This window comes from Dromiciops gliroides, chromosome 1, assembly GCF_019393635.1.
Source record: "Dromiciops gliroides isolate mDroGli1 chromosome 1, mDroGli1.pri, whole genome shotgun sequence".
Taxonomy (NCBI): Eukaryota; Metazoa; Chordata; class Mammalia; order Microbiotheria; family Microbiotheriidae; genus Dromiciops; species Dromiciops gliroides.
Window position 1 is genome coordinate 538,619,900 of NC_057861.1, and position 13,637 is coordinate 538,633,536.

Below are 13,637 nucleotides of genomic sequence, written 5' to 3' on the forward strand. Positions count from 1 at the left end.
TCTAGAGTTGTCTCCTCATTTGTAAACTGGAGATAATGGCAGCTAGGTGGTTCTGTGGATAGAGCACTGGCCCTGGAGTCAGGAAGATCTGAATTCAAATCTGACCTCAGCTACTGACTAGTTGTGTGACCCTAGGCAAGTCATTTAACTGTGTTTGCCTTAAATGAAAAAAAAAATCAAAAGTAAAATGGAGATAGCACCTATATTTCAGGGTTTTTATGATGATCAAATACAATATGTAAAGTGTTTTACAAGTGTTAAAGTGCTCTATAAATGCCAAAAGGATGAGAAATGTAAGATTTAGGAACACTACCAAATTTATCTTCAGGTTATCCAAAAGGAGTCAACTACTTGGACATCACTAATTCAAGCCTAGCTCTGCCATGTGACACTAGACAAAACACAATACTTTTCTAAGCTTGGACTTTCTTACGTTCAGGACCAGATGGCCTCTCTGGTCCCTTGTGGCTCTAAATTCATAATCTTCAGTAAATACACACACACACAAACACACACACACACACACACACACACTAACACCAAGCCCTGGATGATGAGGAAATAGGGGGTTCAAAGTTCAGAAGATCAAATTATCTTGGATAAGTGCTCAGCCCTTCACTTCCTGAAAAGACCACTCCAACTACAATTTCCTTTTCCTGTACAGCATATCTCAGATCAAGGTAATGAATTCAACTCCCTCAAAGCAGAAACAAAGACAGGAAATGAATGTGATTTCATTGATCCCCCTGACGCAGTTAACAAGTAGTATCATTAAACATTTGGTAGCCTCAAGTGACTTTGCAAAACTCCATGAAGAGAGCACTCCAAATTTTACATTTTCATTTTTTGTTGACAATCTCTAACAATCCTGTCTTCTCTCCCTTTCCTGATTTCCTTTTTTTCCTAAACAGACACTCAGACCCATTTTCAAAGCTCGATTCATAATGCAAGTACCTGATTAGTCACCTTGCCTCTCATTACAAGTCAGACTGAATCAAAGATAGATTAAGTGAAGCCCAAGAGCATCAAATATAGTCCTTGAGGTTAAATCTACCTGAGAGTTTCTGTCTAAAACTCTCTTTTATGAGGGCAGCAGTTTACTATGGTAAGCTTCCCTTCAAGGCAAGCTAAATGAGATCATCTGTGAAAAGGAACCTTAAATGGGATGAAATGTCTCCTTCCTAGAAGATGATGTGAAAAGGTACCAAGGGACAAGTTGTCTGTGCAACACTGTCTGAGGGGGACTCTGGCCCCTTCATTGTTTTCCTCAAAATGGTGGGAGCTAAGATTGGAACAAGAAGTAATACGTGCTTGCGTGGCATTTGAATCGCAACAGTAGGTCTCACAAGCCAAAATTTCTTCCCCATAACTAGAAGCCCTGCTGCCTGGAATTGTTTCCATTAGATATTCATTCCTTTGGGTGCATCTTTTTGGTCTCCCCTTTAAAAAATGTGCATCAGGAATAACCTATATCAAATTGTTTGCCTTCTCAATGAGGCGGGGAGGAGAGAATTGGGAACCCAAAGTTTTATGAAACGAATTTTCATTTGTATGTGTAATTGGGGAAAAAGTAAATATTAAATAAAAAAATAAAATGTGCATGCCTTTATAATTACTAAGGTAATGATGATTTCTCAGCTTGTGGTTTTCCTTCTGACTGGAGATTTAGGTGCAGGAGGGGCACCGGCTCTGGGGGAGGGTGGGGCAGAGCTGAAAGGGAATCAAAGGTATCCAAAGGAGAGGAAGGAGCCAAGAAAAGGATCCGAAAAAGATTCAAGTTCTAGTTGTTACAATGTTGCAAGTCCAGTCAAGACACCTCTCTTTAACTCTGATAATGTTTCCCAGAAAACACACAGTTCATATTTGGCCCCATGAGCAGTAGGACCTATTATGGATTCCCCAGACCCAGACACCAAAACTTCTTGCACTTACTTCATGGGTTTGAACAGTGCTTGCCCATAATTCTGGAATGTCATGATGAGTTTTAGTTGAGTTCCCCCAGACTTCATTGCTGTAGAAAAGGAAAAAAGAATGAAAAAAACACATCAATTTAATGTCATAAATTGTACAATAATGAACAGTTTCACTTATATTGCCCATCAACAACAATGACAATAACAGCTAGTATTTATATAACATTTTAAGGTTCACAAAGCATTTTTCAAATATTATATTTGATCCTTAAAACAATGCCAGGAAGTAAATAATAGTTAGCAACAATAGCAAACATTTATATAGCGTTTACAATGTGTCAGGCATTATGCTGAGTGCTTTACAATTATGATATCATTTGATCTTCACAACAACCATGGGAGGTGGGTGCTATAATTATCCCCATTTTAAAGTGAAGGAAACTGAGGCAAGTGTAAGTTAAGTGATTTTGCCCAGGGCCCCATGGCTAGTAAGTGTGTGAAGCAGGATTTGAATTCTGATCTTCCTGATTCAAAGTCCAGCACTTGATACTGACCTCACCATCTTGCTGCCCCAGTAAAAGTGATTATAGAGAAACTGGCCCATTTTTTCCTATGCAGGCTAGAAAGCTCTCATTTTGACATTATATGGATTTCTACTGAGCCAGTTCTCTGTATTTCTTATAGACTGTAGACACACTGCACACAGAATTCGGTTCTCTGACTGTAAAGGTAACTCTTGCCTCTGGAATGTTTCAACCTAGAGAGGAGAGTGATTCACTCTTGGGGGGAGGGGGTGCTAAGGCAAGCACTTTGGAACTGTACTTGACAAGTCAGCCGGAAATGAAGCTCATTCTCCCAGATCTCAGTTGTACTGTTTGACATTTAAGCTGAACAGGAGAGAATGAGACCCAGTGACTTAGCTATTTCATGATATCTTACGAAGGTCTGAGTCTGAAAATCTCACCAAAAGATAGAAGAAATAAACATTCAGTCTGACCTTGGCTTCTAAGCAGTAAGGAAATTTAGGGAATTTAGATACTGATGGGAAAGACAGTAATGGAAGGAGAAAGAGGGCAAGGAGGGGATTTAGTGGAAAGAGGTTTGGATAGAGAGTCTAAGTGGCTGAGTTCAAATCTTGGCACTGACACTTGAAAAGGTAACTTTTGTTACCTTGGATAAATCACTGCACCTTAGTTTCCTCACCTATCAAAAGAGGGAATTGGAGTAATTGCTTTAAAGGTTCTTTTCAGATCTAAATTCTAACACTATGATTCTAAGGTCAGAGATTCCTTCTTAAAATCAGTTGGTTGGGTATTGCCCACATAGCACCATTCCTAAGATAGGCATAGGCTCATCCCTAAGGAAATATCACTGTTTACTTACCATCCCACTTCTCAAATCCTTAATATTTGTATCCAGGTGAAAATACATTATAACAAATATCAAGACCCAACTTTGGCAGGGGGAAAGTTTGTTAAAATAATAATAATAGAGAGGCAGCTAGGTGGCATAGTGGATAAAGCATCGGCCCTGGATCCAGGAGGTCCTGAGTTCAAATCCATCCTCAGACATTCGACAGTTAGTAGCTGTGTGACCCTGGGCAAGTCACTTAACCCCCACTGCCCCACAAATAATAATAATAATAATAATAATAATAACAATAATAATAACTTATAATAAGCTATTACTTGCATGTGTTAGTGAGTCATTTCAGACATGTCCCATGCTTTGTGACCTCATTTGGGCTTTTCTTGGCAAAGATACTGGTGCAGTTTGCCATTTCCCTCTCCAGTTCATTTTACAGATGAGGCAACTGAGGCCAGCAGGGTCAAGTGACTTGCCAGGATCACCCAGTTAGTAAGTGTCTGACACTGGGTTTGAACTCAGAAAGATGAATCTTCCTGATTCCAAGCCTAATACTATCCCCTGCACCACCACACTGCCTATTGTATATAGTAGGCACTCAATAGATGCTTTTTGCTTCATTGGCAGTTATACGAAGTTCAAAGTTTACATGGAATTTACAACCACCTAGGTGCTATATTAGATAGAGTGCTGGGTCTGGAGTCAGGAAGATCTGGGTTCAAATCTGACCTCATACACTTACTAGCTGTGTGACCCTGGGCAAGTACCTTAACCTCTCTTTGACTCAGCTTTCTCAACTGTAAAAGGGGCATAACAATAGCACCTATCTCCAAGGGCTGTTGTGAAAGCCCTTAGCACAGGGTGACACACAGTAGGTTCTATATTAATGCTAATTCTCTCCTAATTATCTCATTTATTCCTCTCAATGACCCTGTGAGGTCACTGGAGTTTAGTCCTGGACAAGAGAAGCAGCTTCCCCCAAAATCACATGGGTCCGTAAGTTCCACCTAAGAGCATGAATGGAGAAGAAGGGACCACTAGTCTCTTTCCTCAGCCTTCTAGATTTCTCCTCTAATTTCTCTCTCCCGGATAAAGTTGATAAACTGATTGTACATTTATAAGGGTAGTAGCAGGGTGGTGCGGCAGATAGAGTTCCAGCCCTAGAGCAACCTGAATTCGAATCCAACCCCAAACTCTTAGTAGCTTATGTGACCCTGAGCAAGTCACTTAAGCCAGTTTGCCTCAGTTTCCTCATCTGTAAAATGAGCTGGAGAAGGCAATGGCAAACCGCTCCAGTATCTTTGCCAAGAGAACCCCAAATAGGATCACAAAGAATCAGACACGACTGAACAATGTATTTATAAACCTCAGATTATAGGCTCATCATTTTAGATCTGAAAGGGACCTGAGAGGTCCAAAGATCATAGGAATGTAGATTTGAAGCCGGAAGGGATATTGTTTCTACAAATAATAACAACTACCATTTATATGGCATTTTGAGGTTGGCAAAGAACTTTTCATGTCATCTCAGTTTATCCTCACAACAACCCTGGGAAGTAGATGCTTTTACAGATCACCCCGTTTTACATATGAAGAAACTGAGGCTGAAAGAGGTTAAAATTACTTGACTAGGGGGCAGCTAGGTGGTGCAGTGGATAGAGCACTGGCCCTGGATTCAGGAGGACCTAAGTTCAAATCCAGCCTCAGACACTTAACACTTACTAGCTGTGTGACCCTGGGCAAATCACTTAACCCCAAATGCCTCACCAAAAAAAAAAATTACTTGACCAGCATCACCCCTCTAAATAAATGTCTGACGCAGGATTTGAACTCAAGTCCTCATGACTCCAAATCCAAGCCCCTGTGCACTGGCCACTTCGCTGATTAGAAGTCATGTAATCTAACTCTCTCATTTTACAAATGAGGAAACAGAGGCCCAGAGAGGAGAGATGATTTACTTAAGGTTATATAAGCAATATAAGTGGCAGAGCTGTCATGTAAACTGAACCTAGGTTGTCCTCTATCTCCAAAGCTAGAAAACATGCTTTCTACTGTAGCATCCTCATTAGTACATCCCCATCCCAACCCCAAATAAAACTGCTTCTGTCTCCCCCCATCAGCTACCTGCCTACTCACTGCCAAACAGCTGGGAGCCCCTATTCTCCCTAAATCAGGGCAATTGCTCTGGTTCACAGAGACCCAGGTCATTGTTCCGCATTTTTGGTTTGTTTGTTGCATTTTGTCTGTGACAATGAGAACTCTGGGAATGCAACTAAGCCAGCTCATATGGTACCAGAGTCCAGGACAGTGCCATGAATATGTGGTCTTGAAGAAAAATGCTGATGGATGAAATACCAAACCAAATCAATGATCCAGGTAAATCAGGCCGAGAGGTCACCTTCACCTGAAGGTTTTAGGAAATGGCCTGTTTTTTGAATCACAGAAGGAGCAGTGGGCTACTGGCCAGACTTTTGTAACTGCAACCAAATGGATCTTTTAGCCTCTTCCTCTCATTTTTGTAGACCCGGAAATGAAAGTCCAGAGAGTGGTAGTGGGAGGTGATTTGTCCAAGGTCAAATAGTCTGGCTTCCTCATCTGTAAAAAGGAGAGCCTTGGGCAAGGCCAACTTTGTGGCAGGTTCCTTCTAGCTCCAACAGTCTACCATTCTATTGTTTGAATGAAGGAGGCAGCTCTGGAGTTCTCTTTTGTCCTATTCTGTTTTCATTTTGTTTAAGATCGTGACTATTTCCAGGGTTTCGTTGTTCACTCACCGAGGGGAGGCAGATACCAAATTAGAGACAGACAATGGGAATGCCAGGGTCTTAGAAGGATGCCGCTCTCTTCCAACAACAGATGGGCATTTGCTTCAGGAATACAGGGGGAGCAGAGATTTCCAGTTTTATCATTTGTAGATTCATTCAGCAAATATTTACTGAGCACCTACTATTTAATATCGGTGGTAAATTTGTTCCTAGTTTTTGCCTCTGGGGTCAAGCAAACTGATCCTTCTTCCAATTAATATACTTGATGGTGGAGGCGGGGGGAGAGGGCAGAGAAGAGTATCAAATCCCTATTAAGTCTCCTCTTCCCCAAAGCTCCAAATATCCCTAATATTTTCAATTGATTCTCATAAGGTATGACCTCAACATCATTCCCCATCCTGGTCACCCTGCTTTGGATACTCACCATCTCATTGATGCCCTCTCTAAAATGTGGTTCATAGAACAGAATAAAATGTCCCAAATGCTGTCAGACCCAGGCAGAAATCAAACTACCCCTTCCCTATTCCTGGATTCCATGTTTCTCTTAATGTAGCTTAAGATTTTATTAGCTTGATAAGCACAATGAGGAACAGATAAGTGGGCAGCTAGGTGGTTCAGTGGATAGAACACTGAAATTCAAATCTGGCCTCAGACACTTACTAGTTGTGTGAACCTGAGCAAGTCACTTAATCTCTGTTTGCCTTAATCCACCGAAGAAGGAAATGTAAATCACTCCAGTATCTTTCCCAAGAAAAACCCATGGACAACATTGGCATGCTATAGTCCACAAGGCCATGAAGAGTTGGATATGCCTGAACAACAACAATAAACAAATAGATAGGTGCTGGACTCAGGCAGATTGGGGCATACATTTTGGGACATGGCCAAAGTGGGGATGGGTTTTTTGCTTGACTGTGCATATTTGATATGTGGGTTTTCTTTTTCTTTTTTTCCTTTTTGGTAGGGGAGGGGAAGGGAAGGGAGGGGAAAGGAAAAAAGACCCAGGAGGAAGAGGGAAGATAAGTGATAGACTTGCCCTCTTCCAAAAAAAAGAAAACCAAAAACAAAGCAAAAGAAAAGAAAGAAACATTGGTCCATTGGTTACTGAAATATTTACCAAAAAAAAAATACAAAAAAACTCCAACAGAGAAAAGAAAGATGGCCATAAGGAATCACAGGCAACCAAGACAACTTTGAAAGTTACATGTTGAATTTCTTATATTTTAAAAGAACAGCAAGTCCTACATAACAGAGATTTGAGATCTTATGTATATTTCTCTTTTGTTCTACTACGTATGGAAAATCTCATTTTATTTGGAATGTTACACTCAGAATGTAAAAATTCAGAATAAACATTCAGAATAAAAAAGATGTAAAGACCACATTAATTTTTTTGACTGCCATATCAGGATGGCATTGAGGTTTCAAGGCCATTAACACACTTTCTCCTGGCTATGCCCCACCTTTCTTCAATGTTTGAAGCAGCAGATCTTTCTAGAAGAAGCACAGTACAGTGGAAAGAGTACTGGATCTGGAGTTAAAGAACCTGGTTTCAAATTCTAACTCTTTTTACTTCTACTTGTGTGATCCTGGGTCACTTCCTGGGACCTGATTTCCTCATCCGTCAAACAAGAAAATTGGATTAGACTGCCTCTAAGGTCCCCCCCAGTTCAAAATCTTATGATCCTGCCTGATATAGTTAGACAGTCTAACTAACTCTACCTTTGCTGGTTTTGTTCAGTCATTTTTCAGTCATGTCCTACTCTTTGTGACCCCATTTGGGATTTTCTTGGGAAAGATACTGGAACAATATGCATTTTCTTCTCCAACCATACCTTATAATGACCTTATCCATAATCAAATATGACTATTTTGTTGTTGCTTGTCCTTTATTTTTGAAGAGGACCATAACATCATGGGGTGATATCTTGACATATATATTTGTTTTTTGTGCAAAGTTGCACAAAATCAGCAGCAGCCTCACTCTCTTCCTGAGTCATCTATATACAGTGGCAAGACAAAGGTCAGGACAACTGGTGATGACCCAGGATGTAGTCTTCAATGTCTGACCAAGCTCTAAGAGCTCCATAGAGTCTACTTCAGCCACCTTCATGGCCACTGGAATGAACTGTTCTCATCTGCCCATTCCACCGGGGGAAGTCATCACATGCTCAAAGTAGACATCCCTCTAAGGGAGGGCTTATCTGAGGCTTGTCAGTTACCTTCAGCCTGATTTAACCCATCTGCCAAAGTGGTTTTACTGGGGTGTGGCTGCTGGGCATGCTACAGCTTCTTGGAGCCCAGATAAGAGTCAGGTAACAGGTAGACACCAAAGGTGGATGAGGAGCCCTGAAAATGCCTTTGGTAAGCCCTTACACAAGAAGTGCTAGTTCTCCATGAATATCCCACATACCCTATGACTTTTTTATTTTCTATTTTTATAACCGTGACATCTGTATGACCTTGGGTAAGTCATTTAACTTCTAGAGCCTTAGTTTGTTCATCTATAAAATAAGGGGATTGAACTAGGTTGCCTCTAAAGTCTTTTCTAGATCAAAATACTTCCTGGTATATTTAAAGATGGTCCAACCAACCATAGCTTAGGCGGGTCTCATCCAAAATCAAATATGGCAGCAGGATCAAAACTGCTGTAGATAGTTAAAACCGATAATAGAATTTTTTTCCTTAGGGATGTCCTACTGATTCTCTTCATTTCTTGGTCAAGAAGAACATAAAGAGTTTCTGAGATTGTCCCTTAGTTGTGTTGGGAAAGCTCTGGCTAGACTTAACTGGTATTTATTCCTCTTAAACCATTCCTACAATAACATGTTTACTAACAGATGATTTGGCATTTTTAACTATAATTTTCATTTTCCATATGCCAGGAAAAGTGTAATTGAAATGAACATTAGACATGAGGAAAGCAGTTCAGTAGGGCTTTCACAGAACATCAGTATTTTCCACACCCTTGAAAATGCTAAGTTGGCCATCTTTCTATGCCCAGAGCAGATGGCTCTGTAGGAAGACAGTGGCTACAGATGGTATTCAATGACTGGACTAGCCTCTTAGCCAGGGTGGAAGGCTACATGATACAGTGATAGAATTAGCAAAACTTGGCTCTTCAAGGTACTTCATAAACTTCAGTAGCTCCTCATTTCAAAAAGTCCAAACTCCATAAAATGACCCCTCCAGTTTGGCAGCAAACTGCCCTTCTGACCATTTCCACTACCGCCATTCTACATGAGCATTCTGGTTTAGCTGGACTGATCTACCCATTGGACACTAGTACTTTGTACTTTGCACTTTCTACTCCTCCTGACTTTGCTTTTATGCCTGAAATGTTCTCCCCTCTCCTAACCTTGGCCTGGTCGCTTAAACTCTCCATATATGTTTCCTCACCCATAAAATGACCTTTAGGTTCTTATCTATGACCCTTGGGAGCTGCTGCTCCCAATCCTTTGTAATGCCCAGTCAATGTGACATAGCAAAGGATAAAAATTGAAACTATTATAGGGAAAGATAAAGTCATTCTAAATTCTGTATTGGCTCAAGATGAAAAGAAGACAAAATTACTCATAAACTGAAGGTGCAGAGGAAAAAGTAACATACTCGTTGTTCAGTTATGTCTAACTCTTCATGGCATGACAGCATTTGGGATTTTCTTAGCAAAGATATTGGAGTGGTTTGCCATTTCCTTCTCCAGCTTATTTTACAGATGGAGAAACTGAGGCAAATGGGGTCAAATGTCTTGCTCAGGGTCAGACAGTAAATGTCTGAGGCCAGATTTGAATTCAGATCTTCCTGACTCCAGGCCTGGCACTCTATATACACTGCACCATCTAACTGCCCTGACACATTCAGCTAGAACCATCTCTAATGTGAGACAGAATATGCTCCCAGTATGATATAAGTTCCTTGAAGGCAGGGCTGTCTCAGTATTTTGTCTTGTCTGTATATCCTTAGTGCTTGAGGATATAGAGTATCTGGAGGAGTTACTTAATACACATTTGATAAATAGCTAATAATAGGTAACATTTATATAGTGCTTACTATGTGTCAGGCAGTGTGCTGAGAGCTTTACAATGATTCTCACAAAGACCCTGGCAGGCATATACTATTATTATTGCCATTTCACAGATGTGGAAACTGAGGCAAAGAGGGGTTAAGTTACTTGCCCAGGTCGCTCAGGTCTCCCTGACTCTAAGCCTGGTGCTCTATTCACTGTGTTACCTAGCTGCCTTCCCCTTTCCCCCCAATATTTTTGCCTGGGAGAAATCAGTTTACTAAATGGGAGTATAGATTGGAAAGGACAACATGCAGCCTGGGAAATGAATGTGGAAGTAGGCTAAAGGGCAGGTTTATCAACTTTCCTCACAGAGATTTTTACCTGGGATCCATGATCTTTTGTTTTTCAATCTCTACATGACTATTACAATGTGATAGTTTTCCTTCACAATCCTGTCTATTTTATTTCATGCACTTAAAAACATTATTCTGAGAAGTCCATAGTCTGCACCAAATGGCCAGAGAGGACCTTGACATACACAAAAAGGTTAAGAACTAAAATCCCACCTTCTACAGGAAGCCTTCCCCAAGTGTCCCCTTCTAGTGTCTTTCCTCTGTTAATTGTTTTCTATTTATCCTGTATCTTGGCTCATTTGCTTGTTGTGTGTGGGGGGGTGTGGCTGTATTGGGGGAGTACTGGGGAAGCAGAAATGACATGTAAAGAAGTCAATCTCCTGTACTTATTCTCCTCCTAAGTCACTAAGGTACCCTAAATTGTTTTGTATGGCGTCGAATGGACCTGTGTTCTCAGGACATAAGGCTGTTCATGATATTATACAATCACAAAGTTGAAATACACCTGGAGAAGTTAGCAAATCCCTTCCTCAGTAACAAAGAACAGCTCCATCCCTGACTTTTGCATCCCTAGTTATTATAAAATTTTCTTAAAGTTCTCTCCAAGTGAGTAAGGCAAGATATGTCTATACCCAGTTTAGCTGACTGTAACACTTTTAAGGAATTATCAGGTAATTCCTCATGTTAATAAATAATTTGGCAGAGCTGAAATTCATGTGCTAAAGAGTCTTATCTCTCTTATTAAATAAAAGTAAGTGGCATAATTAAACCCCCATTAGATTTCTGCATTTCTTTTTAATAAGCAGGACCACTCGGTAGACAACCCTTTAATTATGCGATCCTGCGTCTGTGCTGGTGAGGTCACTAGCTTTTTTTCAATGCCTGTAATCTTTTTTAAAAAATATAACAAAATATTATGCAAATCTGGTCAGTCTAATTATTCTTCTTCGGGAAGAGAATCCCACATGTATGGCTGTTTTACTGACCCTTGTCTTCCACTGTATTACCAGCTTATCCCCAAGGAACAAATAAATAATTAGAAATTAAAGGGCATTAAATAATTCATAGTTAGCAGAAACTTCAGAAACCAGAAATTCTCCTGAACTAAGCTGCTGCAGTTAGTTGCCTTTCGTAATACTTTTGGGAGACAGATTTTTTTTCCTTAACTATGGTTCTACCATTCAAAGCAGAGGACTGTGTGGAGAGATGATTTATGGTCAATCAATAGTAAGGCAGGCCATATGGTTTAGTGAAAAAAAGGGAGCCCTGTGTGATGTGTCTCCAAGGTAGATGGAAAGCTCTGCCACTCAGCCACTCATTCATTTTGTTGTTTTGTTCAGTTGTTTCAGTTCTGTCCAATTCTCTGTGACCCTATTTTGGGGTTTTCTTGGCAAAAATACTTGAGTGGTTTGCCCTTTCCTTCTTCAGCTCATTTTACATATGAGAAAACTGAGGCAAATAGGGTCAAGTGACTTGCCCAGGGTCACATAGCTAGTAAGTGTCTGGGGTCAGATTTGAACTCAGGAAGATGAATCTTCCTAAACCCAGGCCTGGTGCTCATACCACTGTACCCCCTAGCTGCCCACTCATTCATACCAAATAGTGCTTTTAACTAGGGATGAGCAGGAAATCTTTCCTTCTCCCAGTTAGAGATGAGACTTAAAATGTAAATTCCCCAAGAGAGGGAATACACTGGTTTAAATTCACAATGAGGTATAAATAACTAATGTCCATTTTTTTTCCAATAGCAAATTTTGATCAGAGGGAGAGGAGAGAGAAGATCAAGACTGGGAAATAAGAGGCCGGGAATAAGGCACAGAGGGAGGAAAGGGGTTCAGAAAAAACAAGATCTTTGAGGAAAAGACCACGTTCAATGCTTTATCTTAAGTGGAATCAATTACTGACATCTATATAACTATTTAAAGTTGACAAAGTTCTTTACATACATTAACCTTATTTTAGTCTCAGGACAACCTCTGTTAGGTGGGATCTATCAGCTATTATTTGATTTTATAGATGAGGGCACCACAGCTAAGAGAGGTTAAGTGATTTGACCAAGGGATATGACTTCCAACAATGAGCTGGTGCTTCACTCAACTAAAGAACATGATCTGAAGTGATAATTTGTCTGTACATCATAGCCAATTAATTAATTGATTGACTAGTTGGTTAATTAATTAATGTTAACTGACTGAATAGATGGACTGAAAAGCACGGTTAAAAACTTAGAACTGGGGCAGCTAGGTGGCACAGTGGATAGAGCACTGACCCTGGAGTCAGGAGGACCTGAGTTCAAAGCCAGCCTCAGACACTTAATACTTACTAGCTGTGTGACCTTGGGCAAGTCACTTAACCCCAATTGCCTCACCAAATATATATATATATATATATATATATATATATATATATATATATATATATATATATATATATATATATATATAATATATAAAACTTAGAACTGGAAGAGACTTGAACGCAATCTACTCTAGCACCTCATATGACAGATGAAGAAATTGAGAGTCAAAGTGAGACTTTTAGACAAGTCACTTGTCCAAGATCACACAGGCAGAACATGTCAGAAGTGAAATCTGAACTGAGATCCTCTGGCTCCAAAACAAGTACTCTTTCCACTGCCCTATAACTTTTAGCTATGAAGGTTAAACAAATACTAAGTGGAAGAACTGGGATTCAAACCTAGGTCTTCTGTCTCCACATAAAACATGCTTCTACCATCAAGAAAAAACAACACATCACCACAGAAATCAACAATGATACCTAAACATAAAAGCTTGGAAGGTGTCTCTAACAATTAGGTGTGCAAGTAAAATTCCCTAACTGACATTTGGTCAGTTCAAAATCAAGGTTAACCTCGTTAATATCATATGGAATGGTGACTAAGATTTTATGAGTAACTGAACTTGGCAAGCAGTCCAACCCTCTCCTTGGTTTCCTGGAAAATCTGAGGTGAGATCCCAAATAGAGAGATGCTGACATTTCTGGCTAAGCTAGGGAGAATTCTATTCACAAGAAAAAAGAAAGACAGACTGGCACAGGTCCATAGAATTCTAGAATATTAGAGCTGTAAAGGGAAAGCCCTAGTGCTAGTTTTATAGACAGGCTGGAAGAATATAGGATAGAAAAGAGTATAAAAGTTATGTAGATACAAAACCCAACTGAAGGAATGGACTCCCCAAAGTCATTAGGAGTTCAATAATAACTTTGAAGAAGGTTTCTA

The 13,637-nt window shown here is 40.1% G+C and overlaps 1 protein-coding gene across 1 annotated transcript in view; it reads right to left on the bottom strand.

Moving 5' to 3' along the window:
* Positions 1-13,637, bottom strand: part of FAM20C (FAM20C golgi associated secretory pathway kinase) — a 153,357-nt gene that overhangs the window by 116,706 nt on the left and 23,014 nt on the right. The window contains exon 3 of the mRNA XM_043964715.1: positions 1,933-2,011. Within this exon, the coding sequence (XP_043820650.1) occupies positions 1,933-2,011 (79 nt within the window). The remainder of the gene's footprint in view (positions 1-1,932; positions 2,012-13,637) is intronic.